Source organism: Chelonoidis abingdonii, chromosome 11 (assembly GCF_003597395.2).
Source record: "Chelonoidis abingdonii isolate Lonesome George chromosome 11, CheloAbing_2.0, whole genome shotgun sequence".
Lineage (NCBI taxonomy): Eukaryota > Metazoa > Chordata > Testudines > Testudinidae > Chelonoidis > Chelonoidis abingdonii.
The window spans coordinates 48,486,582-48,505,268 of record NC_133779.1 but is presented as its reverse complement, the minus strand read 5'-3'; the positions used below and the strand labels follow the sequence as shown (position 1 = coordinate 48,505,268).

The 18,687-nt window shown below is 51.4% G+C and overlaps 1 protein-coding gene across 2 annotated transcripts; it reads left to right on the top strand.

The window, feature by feature from the left end:
* Positions 1 to 580: 580 nt before the first annotated feature.
* On the top strand, positions 581 to 15,463 carry PAQR6 (progestin and adipoQ receptor family member 6). Of its 2 annotated transcripts, none has more exons than XM_032792151.2 (7): positions 581 to 2,569; positions 4,436 to 4,563; positions 6,671 to 6,876; positions 8,535 to 8,661; positions 12,086 to 12,182; positions 14,328 to 14,472; positions 15,178 to 15,463. In XM_032792151.2, exons 1-7 carry the CDS (start codon positions 2,519 to 2,521, stop codon positions 15,447 to 15,449), a joined length of 1,026 nt encoding a protein of 341 aa, XP_032648042.2. In that variant the 5' UTR covers positions 581 to 2,518; the 3' UTR covers positions 15,450 to 15,463. The 2 variants fall into 2 exon arrangements, with proteins under 2 accessions (XP_032648042.2, XP_074926577.1); XM_075070476.1 differs by having other exon boundaries at positions 15,185 to 15,371.
* The last annotated feature ends 3,224 nt before the right edge of the window (positions 15,464 to 18,687 follow it).

The window sequence follows — 18,687 nt, the reverse complement described above, 5'->3', positions numbered from 1 at the left end:
TGTGTGTACAGCCCCTAGCACCATGAGGTCCTGACTAGGGCTCTTAGGCGCTAGGTTGACAAAAATAGTAATCAAAGCAAATCTTCAAGATGTTAAATCTTTCAAATCTGGCTCCGCCCTCCCTCTCCTCCTCCCCTCAAATGGTCTGATGAGTCTCGGCTGGCTAATGCTGTTCAGAGTGACATACAGCAATGCCCAGGAGTGAACTCGATGGATGGGGAGAGGCTAGAGATGCAGCAGCAATAGATACAGGCTGATACACTCAGGGTCGGGGACAAGGAGATCTGCTTGTCATCTTGGACAAAGCATTGAATGCTGAGCAAACAGCAAGGGGCTGATCCAGAGTCAGATCTTTCTGAACCCAGCTGCAGTTGGTGGGTGTCTCAATTTGGAGCCCCAACTAACTTTCACCTTGGCTTCTGCTGCTCTCTCCTGACCCTTTGGGAGTCACGTGATGCAGATGGCTGGCATTCAATGGAAGCCTTGTGTGAAACTGACAAAAGAGGATTGATTTCTAGCAAAGGGGTGGGAGGGGAAGTTGATTTTTTTTTTTTTTTTTTTTTTTTTTTTCTGCTGTTCTTTCCAGAGGATAGGGCCGTGCTCCCCCTGGGGGAGTCGGGGGAACTCGAGCCGAACAAGGCAATGTTGATTTCTAACATCTGTCGATTTTTAGAGGCTCGTTGAGCTCCCTTTATTGTCACAGGTCTGGTGGACAGTGAAATCTGAGGCAAAACTATGCTAGGTCTTTCCAGAGGCCATTTGTGATCTGTGATGACCTGGAGCACCTAGCTGAGCTCAGGGCTCCATCATATCAGGTGCTGCACAGACAACACGGAGCGAGACAGTCCTTGCCCCAAAAGGTCTGCAGCCTAAACGGACCAGGCTGGCAAAAGACGGAATGATGATGATCCCCTCTGCGTGACGGGTTTCTTGTTTGGTACTTTGATTGTACAGCCTTTGAGGCAGGGGCTGGCTGTGTTCTGGGACTGGACAGCACCTATTCCTGGTCCATGAGTAGGGCTGCTAAGTGCTACTGCAATACCAATGAGAATCACCCCCGTTTTATGGAAAGGGATGAAGCACAGAGGGGCTAAGCCCCAGATGTTTTTTTTAAAGGTATTTGCGCATTGTTCTGCTCATGTTGCATGGCCTAACTGGGTGAGGCGCTGAAGTCTCATTGAAAGTGAATGGGACTTAGGAACTGAAGTTTCAGGTGCCTCATGCAGTTAGGCCTTGCAACATGAACAGAGCAATGCCTCAGTGACTTGTCCAAAGCTGTGCAGTGAGTCCACGAGAGCGCTGGGAATAGAGCCCCCGGAGCCTTGCTCCCAGTCTGCTGATCTATCCACTAGCAAATGCTGCTTCCCAGAGTCAATGAGCCCTGGCTCCCAGCCTTTTGCTCTAACCCTTGGACCACGTTGCCAAAACTCAGAGCAGGGGTTTTGGGTTCTAGTCTTAACCCCAGCTCCCTTCTTCGTTCAAACACCTGCCATCAACATGAGTAACTGGAGAAAAGGCGAAGAGATGCAGATGTTCCCTTCTAGTCCTGGTTCCTTTACCAGATGTTGCATGGTCCATCTAGCGCAGCGTTTCTCACAGGCGGCCACCAGCAGATTTTTTTGCAGCCACGACAGCCTCCAAAGCCTGGGCAGAGCTTGAGGTTGCCAGCAGGGATCGGTGTCCTGCACCATGCAGCCTCCTTGGGGGCTTTCGGCAGCATCTCTGGGGACACATGGGGCCTGTGTGTGTAGCACCGGAGGTGGCTTTTGTCAGTGGAGGCAGCTGTGGTATTTGGTCCCTTGGAAAGCTCCCCTGCTCCAACCCGGCCGGTGCACAGAAAGCCTGGGACGCAAGCTCCGGACCTGCCTTCCCTGGGTCGGGCTCTATCTGAAGGGATAGAGAGATGGGTTTGTCAGAGTGGCCACCAGCAAGAGTTGGTGGCCACACTCTGAGGCCACCAAAAATGTTGTGGTGAGAATCCCTGGAAGTGGCCAGGGCACTAAAAAGAGCTTAAAATCATGAAATGAGAGCACCATGGATGCTCAGAAACCAGCTGGCAAATGAAACAAACCCCGAATCTGTGATTTTTTTTTTTTCATTAAATCTCGCGATGTTGCTAAGCCAATCCAACACTGTGAAATCCAAGCAATCACAGCTTCCGGGCAGCTAGAATCTTTCCTGCTTGTGAGATCTTTCGGACTCTTCGAGGCAGGGGATGCTGCTGTTGCTGTGTGTGGAGAGCACCTGGGACATGCTGAGCCCTAGTCCACAATTCCAGATGCAAGCTGACTGTATATTCTCTCTGTGTTGCTGTGCAGGGATAATTATTTTGCTTTCTCTCCCCCTTTATTTGCAATGTCTTTCTAGGACACCAATGTTCAACCCTCTAACAAGGGGCTAGAGAAGAGCGAAGCCGCATAGGAGAGTTAGAGGCTCTGAGGGCTTCACTGCTGCTCTCCTGAAGGCCAAGCCACCTGCACCTTTAATATTTATTCCCCCCGCCCTCCTCTGACCTAAAATGCTGACGATAAAGTTGCCTCAGATATTCAGGGTTCACCAAGTACCTCGTGTGAGTATTGCCCCACTTCACCCCAATCACGTGGCTTGATCTGTGCAGTTCCAGTCTGTCTCTAAGCAGGAACTAGATTCAAACAGGCAAACTTCCACACAGAACGAGCCCCAGCTTTGTCTCCTTTGTTGACCAGGCAACCGCATTCCCCAGCCGGGAGCTCTCTACAGCACATGGGAGCCATCTAGTGGCTAAATAATATATTACAGTTGAACCCTATATTGCAACACTGAGCTTTGGGGGGCTCCGTGTAATTGGTGCATACAATATGGAGTGTACTGACGTATCAAGCAATCTGTTGACTTAGGAGTGGGGAGATCAAGTGAGTGGGGATGGGGTGCAGGGACCAGGGTTAGTTCTGGTTTTATTTAGCATCTTTGTAGGTGGTACAGGGAAGGCATGTTAAATGAAATTGACACGCTACCAAAGGGGGCCAAGTTGCAAATACTACGGAGGACATGCACGTGCCGTACTAAACGGATCAGCTATGGGAGCAGTAGACAAAACAAGATTCACCTCGAGAAAGTTGCAATTGATTTATCTAGGATGGAAAACAATTCAGCACCCACAGGGCCTTGTTTGCCTCTCCCCTGCCAGGGACCCCCATGAAGTTAGAGCAGGGGTATATGTGGAGTTATGCCACTGAAGTCAACACAGTCCTGTTGGGATAGATGTGGGAGAAGCAGGTGCACGAGGTCAGTGAAAGAGACAGACCTGGGAGGCAAACAGTGGCAAAGGCTTTAAAAAGCCTATGTTAACTTCCTGAGGCTTATATATATAAGGCTGTTCTGTGATGTGGTGGTACCAGCGACTGATTTATTATTCTCTTTGTACAGCTCCTAATGCCATGGGGGTCCTGGTTGATGCCTAGGGCTCTGGGGTGCTACCGTGATACAAATAATAAAATCTCTTTAAGGGAGGACAGTTGTTACCCCCCCCATCCCTATTCAGCAGGACCACTCCCACTTCTAATACACCTGCACACACACTTAGTAAATTACTGATTTGAACGGAGTGGCGTTTTGCTGTCTTTCTCCTATTAGTCTGCTAGTTTCGATTTTTGTGTCCTCCGTATTCAGGATCTTATCCCCAGTGGGCATAAGTCTGTCCAGATCCATTGGAGCCAATGGGGCCAGATCCCACGTAGCTGGCGTAAATGGATGCCGCTCCACTGGTGTCACTGGGCCAAATCTCCAGCTAGGGTCAGCGTAGACCCTGATTTACACCAGTCAAGGATCTGTCTCACTTGTCTTTGGGATGAGGTCAGCACTTCCCCAGCATAACATGCAGTGAGTGAAATGACTCTGAGTGGTGAGGACAGGCTGGGTGGGTGGCAGGTCAGGTCCCCTGCCCCTGGCTGAACTTTCTGAACAGTGAGCATAAATCAGGCTCTGTTCCCGGAATCCCAGCCGTGCCTCTCCCACTCGGCGGTGATTCCAGGACAGATTTTTGCATCAAGGATGGCCCTGCTTCTCTCCTTCAAAGGGATCTCCATGCAGCTCCCAGCACAGAAGCCCACGTGGAAAATCCCCCAATGAAAGAGAGGGACCCTGATTCTGCTCCTGGTCCAGAGACAAACTCCCGATGCTGTGCGGGGCAACGGATAGGACTCTGCGCTGGGGGGTGGGAGACCTGGGTTCTCTTCCCAGCTCTGCCACTGACCCACTGGGCGACCTTAGGCAAGTCACTGCTCCACTCTGTGTCTGTTTCCCCATCTGTACAATGGGCTGTTGATACTGACCTCCTGTGGAAAGCATTTGGAGATATTGTATAGGGATGTCCCAAAGTGGATTTCACTCACTAAGGGATGAAATAACGCCTCCTTGTGGTTCCCTCTGACCTGACGTGGCTTTTCTCCCCGGGCAGATCTTCTGGGAGGATGGCATCATATCTGGCTACCGCCATCCAAAGAGCTCTGCCTTGGACTGCATCCTGAGCTCCTTCCAAATGACCAACGAGACTGTCAATATCTGGACCCACTTCCTGCCTACCTGGTAAGTGACTGGTTGGGCTGCACCACATGAAGCGCAACTCCTTAGTCATGGGGCGATGCCCCTCCTGCCGGGGAGTGTGGCTTCCTGAGGGCACGGACTCATTCAGTGTGGGCGGGGGCTAGCTCAGTGGTTTGACCATTGGTTTGCTAAACCCAGGGTTGTGAGTTCATTTGTTGAGGGGGTCATTTAGGGATTCAGGGCAAAAAATCTGTCTGGAGATTGGTTCTGCTTTGAGCAGGAGGTTGGACTAGATACCTCCTGAGGTCCCTTCCAACCCTGATATTCTATGATTCTATGAATGGAGATACCTGTGAGAACTGGGGGGGATCTTTCAGCTAAACTCGTCTCTGTCAGAAAAAGCCGATGGGTCAAAACTCGTCATGGGGGAAAAGGGCGGTTTCAATGGAATGTTTTGTTTCAGCTCTTCAAAATGAAAAATTGGGGGTTTTCCGGATCAAAGTGACTCTTTGTTTAGATGTAAAGCCAACTACAATAAGAAAACCACCGCCCATCAAAATAACACACGTGAAAATCATCAAAATCATTGACCTGGACGAAACTTTTTTTACTTTTTGTCCCATTTCCGAATGGGAATTTCTTTGCTTTCTTGAACTTTCATGAGGGCAGAAAAACTGCTTTGCCACCCAGCTCTTCACTGCTACCTGCCCTTCGCTGCTGTGGCACGGGCCTTGGTGGATGGGTGCCAATCTACTGCCCAAACCTTGCGGATTATTACAGAGGAGAAAGGACTGAAAGGGTCCTCCTGGGTCAATAGAGTCCAGTCCAGGCTGTTGCAGGCAGCCCTCTCAGGTCATCCCCTTAAGAAACTGCTCAAGCTCCATCTTCAAACCAGTTTGTTTGTCCCAACTCTTCCTGTTGGGCTGACTGCTCTTTGCCCAATAGTCAATATGAAGAAACGACAGCTGGGTCCCCAAGCAGCTGTTAGTTCTTCAAGGAACCCATTCCAGCAAAGGAAGCAGGATGGTCTAGTGGCCAGATCGGGGGACTGGGAGTCATTAGTCTGGGGTTCCAGTCTTTGGCCTCTGAGGGTGAAAGAAACCCCCCTGGCTGGCCCGTGCCATCCGACTTGCGCTCCTCGGGCTTGGTCTACACCAGTGGTTCCCAAACTGGGGTTCGTGAGCCCTTGGGGGTTCGCAAAATGTATCGGGGTTCTCAGAAAAAAATTCTGTGAGGTCAGACAGAGCTGTCCCTAGGGTGACCAGACAGCAAGTGTGAAAAATTGGGATGGAGGTGAGGGGTAATAGGAGCCTATATAAGAAAAAAGACCCAAAAATCATGACTGTCCCTATAAAATTGGGACATCTGGTCACCCCAACCCCTGTGGGGGCCGGCAGTCCGAGCCCTGTGACCATGACTTCCTGGCAGAACAAGTTTAAACTTTGTTGTAGTCGTGTGTTGTTTGCCTGGACTGCTCAAGACCCAAATGCTTGTGGGAGAAACTCTTTATTTTGGGTTGGCTTCCTGCTGTTTCCTGTCTGGTTCTCCATGTTGAAACGTGCAGGAGGCTTAATCGAAGTGATATGAGCTGTTAAAGTTTGGGAACCAGGGGTCTACGCAGGGCTGTCTCATTGCATTGCTTGGGCTGGAGCCTGGGCTCTGGGATACCCCCACCCCACAGGGTCCTGGAGCCTGGCTTTCTGCCTGAGCCTGGAAGCGAGCATTGCAATCAAACAGTCCCACCCCGCAAGTCTCAGTCAGCTGGCACAGGCCAGCTGGGGTGTTTAGGTGCTGTGTACACATCCCTTGAAGGACCGGAGTCTAGTGAGTGGAGCAGGCGTCAGGACTCCTGGGTTCCATTCCCAGCTCTCCTAAGGAATGAGGACCTAGTGACTAGAATAGGGGGCCGGGAATCAGGGAATGGTCTCTAGAGCAGCGGGTATGGGGACCCAGGAATCCTGAGTTCTGTTTTCTTCATCTCTGCCTGTTTCACTATGTGGGAACTGAAATGACAATGCTGCAGAGCTTGATCTAGAAACGCCGGAGGTCTGGTTCCCGGTTCCTAAGCTCAGAGGATGTGGGAAGTTGGCCTGGGGTCGCTACCGTCCCTGTGATGCACCATTCCCATTTGTGCCCGTTGATCTCTCAGGTATTTCGTGTGGCGGTTCCTGGTGCTCTCCTCCTCCCTGGATTTTTGCAGAGATGCCTATAACTGGCCTTTCCTCGTCTACATGCTGCTGGTCTGCCTGTATCCCTTCACCTCCAGCTGTGCCCACACCTTCAGTACCATGTCCACCCACGCCCGCCACATCTGCTACTTCTTTGACTACGGAGCCCTCAGCCTCTACAGCCTGGGTAAGTCCAGAGCTGCCATGTGGCAAGCGGCCAGCAGCAGCGAGTTAAAGACGAGGCCAGAGGGTCTCTGCGCCTGTATCTAGGGAGGGGCTTGAGACACAGAATTCAGCTCTGGAATCCGGATGCCCTCACCAGTTGGATCCATGGTCCTGGGTTAGGTGCAGCTCTGTTAACAGCCCAGCCTTTGGGAGTGCGCTTCTCCTTCTGGGTCAGGCAGGCAGCTCCCCAGGCTACACCCTCGGCTGCTGTGAATCAGCCTTAGGGCAACCAGACAGCAAATGTGAAAAACTGTGACAGGGTGTGGGGTAATAGGAGCCTATATAAGGAAAAGACCCAAAATTGGGACTGTCCCTAGAAAATCGGGACATCTGTCACCCTAATCAGCACAGCCCCATTGACTTCAAATGACACCAATTTACACCCATGGAAGATCTGCCCCTGATCAGGAAATCTCACCACGGTGAGAAATACAGACTCTCTCCTCTCTTTGGTTGAGAGCTCTGAAATGCACGCCCAGCTGGCTCCCCTCTCAGGCCCCTTCACGCTCAAACACAACCCCCTGGGCTCTGGAATCTGCTCCCCCGGTTGATCGGCCAGAGCCAGTCTGACTTCTCAGTGTGGTACTGCCCTAAAGCCTCTTGAGCAACTGATTGATTTCAGTTTGGGGAGTGAATTCTCTCTGGACTAGGTTTTGCCAACAGCCTGAAGTCTAAAGCAGGGAAAATAACAGATTTTTTTCTAATTTTTTTTTTATTCACTGGCCATTCTGGAAGCAAAATTAAATTAAAAATGGAACTCCCCATGAATCAGAAAATCCAAAGCATTCCATTTTGGGTTGATGAATCATTTAATTCAATGGAGCATTTTGTTCTGTTTTTTGAGCATGCTTCTTAATGTTTTAAAGAAAACAACCACCTAAAAATGGAAGTAAAACTTTGAAATAAGCAAATTGAAATGTTTCATTTCAGAAAACGTTGAAATGGAACTTTTCATTATTTGTTGGCGTCTCGTTCCAACCGAAACAATGCGACAGGACGAGCATTTTTGGTGTCACTGAATCCACTTCTTGTTGTTGTTGCTGCCAAAAAAAAGATGTTTCAATTGAAAATCTCCACCCAGCTCTATTAAGCTTCCAAAGGTGGTTTCATAAAGTTTGCTGGTTTCCTTGCCGCTAAGCGACTAGCACAGGGGTGGCCAACCTGAGCCTGAGAAGAAGCCAGAATTTACCAATGTACATTGCCAAAGAGCCACAGTAATACGTCAGCAGCCCCCCATCAGCTACCCCCCAGACCAGTGCCTCCCACCCACCGGCACCCACACCGATCAGCACTTCCCAATCACCTGTTCGCGACGTGCAGGAGGCTGGGGAGAGGGAGGGGAAGGAGTGAGGGCACAGCAGGCTCAGGGGAGGGGATAGAGTAGGTGCAGCGTCTGGGGCAGAGCCAGGGGTTGAACAGTGAGCACCCCCTGACACGTTGGAAAGTTGGCGCCTGTAACTCCAGCCCTGGAGTCGGTGCCTATACAAGGAGCCATGTATGAACTTCCAAAGAGCCGCATATGACTCCGGAACCAAAAGTTGGCCACCCCTGGACTAGCAGAATTGTGAGCTGGAGTCTTTTATCAATGCCATCCCATAATGTAGTGTGTTTGTGTTATAGGCTGTGCTTTCACATATGGAGCCTATGCGATGCCAGACCGTTGGGTTAACAGCACTTTACACCATTACTTTGTGCCAATGGCTGCTTTTAACTCATTTATCTGCACCAGTCTGTCTTGTTACTCCCGGTATGTAAGGATCTATGCAGTACCAAGAACATATTATGCAAAATATCAGGGCGTTATCCATTTGTCTGCTCTGCAAAGCCTCCTTGCATCTGTTTCTTTATGCATAATACACTAACACCAGTCAGTCAGCAGATCTATCCTATTAGCTTGTGAGGCAAATTATTCCACACCTAACACCCATACAACCCTTGTTGATTTCAGCAGGGGCTGCACTGAGTGGGACTCGTGCATAATTTCACAAGTTGTTTTGAATGCAGTGCCGTGTTGACCTGTGGAACTCCGTGCCACAAGATGCCACTGAAGCCAAGAGAACAATCTATGGTTACATGACATAGGATAAAAACAATGGACATGGGGTTTCAATCTTTCAGGTCATAAGCCAACCTCTAGCTGACAAGGGTCTGGGAAACATCCTCTGTGATGGGCAGGTTAGTCCATAACTATTCTTGCACCTGTCTGAAATGTCTGGTTCTGTCCACTGACAGACAGGGTGGGCGAAGTAATATATTTGATTGGACCAACTTCTGTTGGTGAGAGAGACACTCTTTCAAGCTTGCGCACAGCTTTTTGTCAGGTCATCCACTCTGAGACTGGACGCTGGTTCTCCTGCCCTGGCTGCTTTCACTCGGGTTGCTTCAGGCAGAGGGTAAAATCCCAGCCTATTGTATCATCTGTTCTGTTGGAAGCAGGTGTCTTCATTTCAAACGCTGATCAAACAAATCCCTCTGTAGAGTCGTAACCATTCAGTCCTTAAAGGGAGCCAGTACCCAGGTAGCATGAGAATTGGCATCTAGTGGCGAGAGCAGCGGATAGGGTGTCTGACCTGGACTCCTGGGTTCTATTCCCTACTGAGCTACTGTCTCACTGCCGGACCTTGTGATCACCTCAGCCTCCCCCATCCCCCAGTCATGGGTCTATCCTCACTGCATGCTAAGCCTAGGCTCTGACTCAGGTTTGAGCCCTAGCCCCCTCTTCCATCCACACACACACATCAATCTGACTCAGCTCAGCAAGGACTCAGGTCCTCAGACTCTGCTCTGGGGGTGGATCAGAGAGAGTCCCACTGACTTGGGTCCAAACCTTGTCATTTTTGCAGTGTGGGTGCAGCTCAAACTGCAGACCCGAGTCAGAAGGTCAGCATAGTGCAGTGTGGACGCATTAGCACGGGTGCGAGACCTTGGTCCAGCAATTGTAAACCTGGGTTTCCACTGCAGTATGGACGCTCAGACATGGGCTTGGAAACAGTCTACGAAGCTGTCTCACCGATGTGGGTTCACAATGCAGTGTAGACATACCTTGGATGGGTAAATAATTCTACATACCCCAGAGGGCTGTGGTGAGAATTGAATGTCCAAGATTTTCAAAAAAGTGGCAACTGGTTTCAGAAACCCAAACAGGCTTCATTTGCAGAATCTCTGGGCAGTCTGAGCCCCAGCTGGCGTCCACGGGAGCTGTCTGAAAATACAGCCCCAGGGCATCTCGAGCCGGGCACCCAGACAGTGGCAACTTCTGAAATCGTTGCCAGATGGACGTGCAAAGCACATTGAGATCCACGGATAGAAAGCAGCAGGGAGAGGTGCCAAGTGTGCCACCTGCCAGGAACTAAACAGCTCAGAGGATGTGGAAATAAATACGTTTTGTTTACATTTCTGGGCCATGACAGTCTTCCAAGTAAAAACAATGCAACAAGCGGGTCAGTATCTCTCCTGCTTTATGCAGCGGGAGGGAAGTGTTGTTAATTACTTAGGGCTAAGACCTCCTGCTTTCCCAGGTTGCTCCCCCTTCCAGCTTTCTTCTTAATCTTCCCTTGTTGCTGGTCTGCTCTTGAAATTGACGAGAGCAGCCGCTGCTCCCTCCAGGTCATTGGGCCTCAGTCCCAAAGCTGGGAAATGAAGCGGTTTTTAATTTCAAGGGAAAGTTCTAGTCTGAAATGTGACTTTGTAGGAATGGTCCTGTGTAGAGCTGGGGGGTTCTTGCCTGTCAGTTACTCCAGATCAAATCTCTTTTTATTCTCTGGTGAAAACAAGGTTGTTCTGGCTGTTGCTTCTCCTTTTCAAACATTGTCATAAATAATAAAAATCTTTCAGGTCCATGTTGTGCCATCAGGAACCCATATGCAGTCCAACTGCCTTCCCTGAGTTTATACAGCTGATTGGAACTAGCAAGCAAATCTGCTGCTGCAGAAAGAGGAATAAAATCCAGCTGGCTCTGCAGTTAATGGTGCTGTGCAGGGCTATAAGAGGAGTTCTAGCAGCATAGGTTTCTTTTTGCCATTGAAGTCAGCAGAGACAATGCTGCCTCCCCACAGATCTGCTGAGAAAGGAGTTTTGACATTGCCATTCTATTTTAGAAAGTTACAATTTCTTTCCCTTTTTTTTTATGAGCATATTTTCCACCATAACTTGAAACAGAAATGACCAGGAATGGTGTCCAAGTGCTGTTATGCAAGAATGCAGCCGGACTCGGCAACAGTTGTGACTTATTGTCACCGCATTCTCGGTGCAGACTTAACTTGTAATCAAACTGCACACACTTCTGGGAGTGGGAGGGGGAGAGGAAATCAAGCATCATTCTGGATTTGGTTGGGATCATACTAACTACAGTGAATGGGATGCTGTCACGTTGTCCGCTGTATATCTCCAACCAAATTCCCTGGTTGCCTTCAAGTGCATGAGATCATCTTGAAAGGGAAATTGACTAGAAATAAAAATTCCCCTGGCTGGCTTGCACATGCATCTTGGTGTGAAATTCACTAGGAAGAAAAAACATTAAACTGACCAGTCTGTGCATTTTCCAAGCTGAGTGAATTGCAAACAGTAAATTAACATTTCAGTCTAACATGAATTTCATCCTGCTCTCTGCTCTTAATCACTCAGGCTTGGATTTTCAAAGGTGGCTCTAAGAAGTTAGATGCTCAATTGGAGGGAGTTTGGTGTCTGAGGCCAGTAGGGACCCTGATCAGAATAGCCATTCCAGAATAAACTATTAGGCAGTAGCTGTTCCAGGATAATCTGGTGTCCACATAGTAATATGGACTAAAAGACACTTTTGTTACAGAATAATTAGTGTGCTTCCAAAGCAGAGCAATTACTCCAGAATTAAATCACCTTTACACTGGAATCGAGTGCCCACACTGGAGCGGTTACAGAGTAGCTTATTCTGCAATTGTCAATGGCTATGTAGACAAGACTTTCGTCTCCTTTGAAAAATCAATCCCGGCTTCAGTGTGCGAAGGTTCATTTGTAGTAATTGACTTGTGGTGATTGCTATAATAATCCGAGCTAATAAACCAAGGCACTGGTAAAAGGGGGAAGATTTGGTTTGGTTTGAGCATCCATTCCAGAACTGAATTTAGTGAGGCTCATGGGCAGCCCTTAGTGACTGTGCGGCTCTTAATCCAGATCTCTCCCTGTGTGATTCCCAGTTTCCCGGAATTGGAGTGTCCCCGGCTGAGCAAGGTTTTACGGACAACGGCCTTTGTGTATCCCTTTGTCTATGACAATATCCCGCTGTTTTATAGGGTAAGTCCATTTCAGGAGCCATTTGGGGTGGGGCTCCCTTGCCTAGGCTCTGTAGGGAAATTTATGAAGATACAGCCCTTGATGCAAAGAACTTAATCCAGTACATTACTGTACACCAGTAGCTCCTAGAGACCTTAGCTAAGATTGGGTCCCATTGCAGTGGATGCTGCAAAGCCACTACCCCATAGAGCTGACACTCTAAATAGACAAAGGATGGAAGAAAGGAAGCATTTTTCTCCCCATTTTACAGATGGGCAAATTGAGGTACAGAGAGATTAAGGCCAATTTTTTTCCAAGAGGGACTAAATTTGCTTTGCTCTTTGGGGGCAAGGTGTCTTTTTATTCTGCATCCTAGTCCAGAACTGGGGCCTCTAGGCGCTACCCCCATAACTGTGACTTCTGGATGTGCAGCGTGAGACCCCTGGAAGAGTCTTGACTTCCTAAGAGTGGGGGCTCAGCACTGTTTGCAGATCAGTCCCTCTGAGGTGTCTTGAGTTGGCGGCAGGGGGGCAAATTGCAGATTGCTGTGGCAAATGTTGTCCCCCTCCCCACTAGGAGGCTGCGGGAGAGCCGGCGAGGCATGGGACTCAGGAGAGCGGTTGGAACCGAGCAGAAGGTGTTTCCAGGAAGACATTAGCGGTTGTTAAAAAGGAAGTGTCTCTTTAATGGCTCCTGCAGGGTTCTGGCCAGCGATGCAAACTATAAACAGCTTCCCTGGCTTGTTTTCCTCAGCAATACAGGATGTGACTCAAGCTCAGCGGGAAGGAACCAATCAGGCTTTTTATTTGCTCCCGGCGCTAGCAGGCAGTGGCTGTGTTGCAGAGGGTGTGGGCTGGGTGGGTGGAATACAACAGCAAGGGGAAGCGGCTCTTGGTGCTGTGGGATACAGGGGTGGGGAATTGAGGCCTTCCTGCTCCTGGATCTGCTGCCGTAATCCACACTTGGGTCTGATCTACGCCTAAAACGTAGGTCGACCTAGTTATGTCGCTCAGAGTCAGGAGGTGCAGAAAAATCACACACCCCCCAATTAAGCCTGGTGTAGCACTGCTAGGGTGCTGGAAGAATTCTGCCGTCGATAGCTCCTGCCGCTCAAGGGAGTGGATTTACTACAGTGAAGGGGGGAAAAACCCTTTTGTGGCTGTCGCGAATGTCTACACTATAGGGGCACAGCTGTAGCGCTTGTAGGGGAGATGGAGCTAATATGGGGCTCTATCCCTTCCGTGGGGCTGGACCACTGAGGTGATGGGCTGGCTACAGCACTGGCTAGCAGAGCTGGGTCTCCAAGCTCAGTTGGCAGAGGCTTGTGCTTTTCAATCCTTAGGTCCCAGGTTTGACTCTTGCTGCTGATCCTAGAACCGTAGGGTTAGAAGGGATCACAAGGGGGGATCTAGTCTAACCCCCCTGCTAAGATGCAGGATTTGTTGTGTCTGAATGTCTGATGACCCACCCCAGGGTGCTGCATTTCCCAGGTTGACCCACACTGGCATCTGGGGGGTTCGGGGGTCTGCCTGGGGCAATGCACTTGCCGGAATGGGACCTGAAGAGTTAGGCCCTGCTTTGGGAAAATGCTCAGTGCTGTAAGGTAGGCAGGGTGGTGATAGAGCCTTGAGATTTGCAGTCAGGATTGCTGGGTTCTAGTCCCAGCCCTGCTACTAAACCTGCTGGCTGATCATCCCCCTCTATGTGCCTCAGTTTCCCCTCCCTATCTCGATTAATTACACTACAGACTCTTTCTGTGGGTACGTACCGTGCCTGGCCCCGATCGCTGCTGGGGCCTCTAGGCAGTTCCAAGTTATTAATGATACAAAGGAAGGCGAACATTACTAATTCATCCTCACGGCTTCTCACTGAGGTGTTCCTGTCCTGCTTTGACAGAAGGGGAAACTGAGGTGGGGGAGGGAAGTGACTTGCTCAATGGCATCAGCAGGATAGCTGAGCATGGAACCCAGGAGTCCTGTCTCCTATAGGTCCGTGTTCTAACCACTAGATCACATGGCTAGAGCCAGGAAGAGAACCCAGGAGTCCTGACCACCAGTGTAACCACTAGAGCACACTCCCACAGCCAGGTTAGAGCTCCGGAGTCCTCACTTGTCTTCCCTACAACTACTTCTCCTCTCTCTCACCCCATCCCGGTATTCCCTGCAGCTTCTGTTCTGCGTCGGGGACGGCTGCACCTGGAATGATGCCACCGCGGGTTACTTCTACCACCTCTTCTTTGCACTGCTCACCGGCTTCCTCTTTGCCTCCCACCTGCCAGAGCGCCTGGCGCCTGGACGCTTTGACTATATTGGTAAGGGGGGGAACCCGGCTCCTGTACCCCAGCCCGCTCTGCAGGAGCCACGTCCGTGTGTCTCGACGCCCTGTCGCAAAGCCAGTCAACCAGAGCCAACAGGGCACGTCGCACTGTCATGGCTTCACCTCTCCTAGGGCCTCAGCCCCCCGCTCCTCCCATTCTGCCCCTGGTTGCTCGCTGGGGATTCCAGGAGGCCTGTGACCTGCCCCACATGGAGGGTGAGGTGCCTGACCATGCCTCACCCCCCAGCTACCCCAGTCGCCTGGACGCTGCAGACCCAGCCATGCTCGGGACCCCAGCACCGGACCCTCCTGCCCCAGTGTCTAGATCTGGAGTGACTCTGTCCACCAGCTTCCCCATCACTTATCTACCTATGGGGTGAATCCCTGGGAGTTGGGGTGTAGGGGCAGGCCAGGTGCAGGAAGACCCTTTAGAGCCTGGGGCCAGCTGCAAAAGCAGGGAGGGATGTTTTCTGGGCATCTCTCTCTTCCCATTTCCCCCCCTTTCCCGCCAAGGTCCAAGACCCCCACCAGCCCCTTTCTAACCTTTCACCCCCCACCATCAGCTCAGCCCCTTCCTGCATCCCCCCCCCACACCCACTTCCCACTAGGCAGGTCCCTTCCCCCACCCCACCTGCCCCTCCCTGCCCCAGTGAGTGTTACCCAGAGTGGTGATCTCTCCCTCACGCTTATCTCTTGGCAGGGCACAGCCACCAGCTGTTCCACATCTGTGCAGTGGTGGGCACACACTTCCAGCTGGAGGCTGTCCTGTCGGACGTGCGCTCACGGCAGGCCTGGCTGAGCACCCAGGCCCCGGCGCCCGCCTTCTCTGCCACCTTCGGCACCATCAGCCTGGCCCTGCTGGGGAACCTGCTCATCATCGGGGGTTTCACTGTGGCCCTGCTACGCTGGCCGGGTGGCTCCTCCATCCTGCAGAGCACTGTGCCCGAGGCGGGCCGCCCCAAGGAGCAGTGATGCCCACCCACCCCCAGAAACAGCAGGTGAGGGCGGCTTGGGGTCTGGGCTCAGAGAGGGCTGAAGGGAGACGGGACCCTAGAGTGTGTGTGTCTCAGTGCCTGGCGGGATCCACCTCTCATACCTCAGGACGGCTCCATGTGGGAAGGGCCGTCCCGTGCCTTTGTCACAAGGTTCCCAGACGAATGTTCACTGAAGTGGGGGTGCTCGAACCTCGGGCTGAGCCTCCAGCCCTAGATCCAACTCTCACCAATAGCCCATACTCCCCTAGAGCTGGGAGAAGAACCCCGGCGTCCTGACTCCTGATCCCCTGCTCTGACCTCCTGTGACTGCAGCTGTCCTCCCGTGAGGCCGCAGACGTGGGCTGCTAGTGTGTCACCAGTGATAGGAGGCCTCCTGAGATGCTTGTGGCTGTTTGGCTTTGGGAACTGGGCATGATCCAGGGTTTTCCCTTGTCCCTTTTTCCCCTGAGCCAAACCTCTGGGCTGATGCTGTCCCCTTCTAGCCCCTGGATGGCTTGAAATCCAAACTGGAATGGGGCAGCTTGACTACATTACTGGCCAGAGACAAGATGAGAGGCACATTGGCAGGACTCCTGGGTTCTATTCCTAACTCTGGGGAGTGCGATTTTTATGGCTAGAGCAAGGGGCTTAGGAGCCAGGACTCCTGGGTTCTATTGCCAGTTCTATAAGGGAGCCTGGTCCTAGTGGATAGAGCAAAGGACTGGCAGCCAGGACTTCTGGATCCCAACCCTTGCATTGACTCAGTGTGTGACCTTGGGACAAGTCACTCCCTGCTCTGTGCCTCAGTTTCCCGATCTGTAACCAGGCTAATACTGCTTGTCCGCCTTGCCCAAAGCCCTTGGAGATGCTCGAATGAGAGGCCAAGCAGGGCCCCACCTAGCCGGCTAGAAACCCCCATGCACAGGACCCTGATATTTGCATAAGCTCACACCAGTCGCTGGGGCGGGACAGGCACAGGTACAACCACAACGTGCAGATAATCATCATCTTTCCTGGGGCAACTGGGGATGTAAATTTGGTAGGTTGGCCTTCATCCTGGGCCTGTATTTTGGGCTCCCCTGAGTTTATCTAACTAGCTGCTGGCCTCTGTCACTAACCGCTCACCACCACCACCTCCCAGTAGCTCCGCCCACTAACCGCAGAGCCGCATCGGCTCTCTGCTGGCCCCGCCAGCCTGCTAATGTCTCACCTGCGCTGTCCTGCATCCGCAAGGGGAGGAGCTTGATGCCAATGTGCCAGGTGATGCCCTGGGGCACCAGCCACCAGAGCCACGCATGAGAGCCTCTGCAGCCTGAGCTAAACAGCCCAGCTCCTAGCGGGGGGCCGTATCTGTGGATCGGGCGTGGAGAGGCCCCCGTGGGCAAGGGGCTTGGTGGGTCTATGGACCGACGTGAATCCTGTCCTCCACTCGCATGTTCCTTTTTCACCAACTGATGTCAGGAGAAGCCTGGTGGGTGCCTCCCACCCTGGGTGCCCCAGGGCTCTTCTGCGCTGTCAGGGATGTGTCCCTGGGGGTGGGGTGGGGGGTTCATCACATGATGTAGTCTTGAACGAAAGATTCATCTTTAATTCCTGGAGAGTCCAGGGCAATCCTGGAGGGTTGACAGCCCTAGTCAGGAGGGGCTGACATGAAAACCAGGCTGGGGCAGGGGGAATGTGGCGAAGATTTCTCTTTTACAATAGGACTAGTTTTGGTGGGGGAGCAGGCTGGATTCAAATCTAGATCATGTTAAGCCTGGCTGAGAGAGTGTGTGTGTTTTGTGGTTTCCAGTGTATTTGTGTGTGTGTAGTTTACTGCATATTTTTGTGGGGTTGTGTGTGTGTGAGTGTGAGTTATGGTGTGTGTGTGGTTTACGGTGTATTTTTGTGGGGTGGTGTATTGTATGGGGGGTTACGGTATATTTGTGTTTGTGCACGTGGTTTTCGGTGTATTTTTTGTGTGTGTGGTTTACAGTGTATTTTTGTGGGGTGGTATGTGTGTGAGGGGTTACGGTGTATTTTTGTGTGTCTAGTTGTGTGGTTTATGGTATATTTTTGTGGGGTGCGCGTGTGTGTGTGTGGTTTATGGTGTATTTTGGTGGGGTGGGGTGTATGTGTGTGCACGCAGTTTATGGCGTATTTTTGTGTGTGTCTGGTTGTGTTGTTTATGGTATATTTTTGTGGGGGATGTGTGTGTGTGATTTATGGTGTATTTTTAAATTTCCTTCCAGCTCTGAGTATAAAATCTCTCTTTCAACTCCCGCTCAGTGACCCGTCCAAGGAGAAGTCCATTGTCCCCTCACAGGTGATGCTGGTAGAGGGTTTGCGCTGCGGCACGTTTCTCCTTTCCGCTCTCCTGTTGCATTGACTCTTCGCTGAGCTTTATGCCCTGGCCAAAATCTGCCTCCAGATCCCTCCTTGAGCGTGTCTACGTGGCAAGCTGGACCCTGTGATTGCGAAGCCCGGGTGGACAGAGATTAGCTGGAGCCGAGCTAGCGTGAGTCTGTCTACCCTGCACTGCAACTCACACCTCCGCCTGCAATGCCAACGTCCCCGCCTGGCCCTGGAGGGGCTAACAGCCCTCAGAATCCGGCCCCGGGGAAATCAGTGCACTGCCCAGCTGGAGATCACCACATGCCTAGGGCCCAGCAGCAGGGGAACTTGTTCCGGAGAGTCCTCAACCGCCATCAGTCCAGAGGGACGTAGCTGAGATGGGTTACGGTGTGTTTTTATAGGGCCTTCGCCACAAGGCCAAATCATCCGGAGAGGTAAAGGGGGGAGACGCTGAGGTTTTGAGTTGGTAAAAAGCGACTGACCCAGCCTGGGCTCGGGGTGACAGTTATTCCTGGGCTGTGCAGAGCTGAATCGGCCCTAGGCTGGCAGAAAGATGGCATAGCCAGGCCAGCGAGAGGAGTAGTTTGAAGTGGTTCCCAGTAGGTGCTGAGGAGGAGCTAGTCGAGGCAGCGAATGCAATAGCCAAACCTGAGGCCTGATTATTTTCCACACCTCTCCCGGCCCTAGTGTGAGACGCTCCCGGAGCAGAATGGTGGCTGTTTTTCACTAGTGCAAGAGATGGCAGGAGGAGGGGGAGGGGTGCAACGTAGAATCAGAGCTTAAGATACTTTAACACCCTTGCATGGTGCTTATGTCCTTCTGTTTGCAGGCGCTAATATCAAAGGCTAATTAAAAAGGTAGGTGAGAAGACCTCGTTATCCGAAAAAAACAAACCCCTGAGG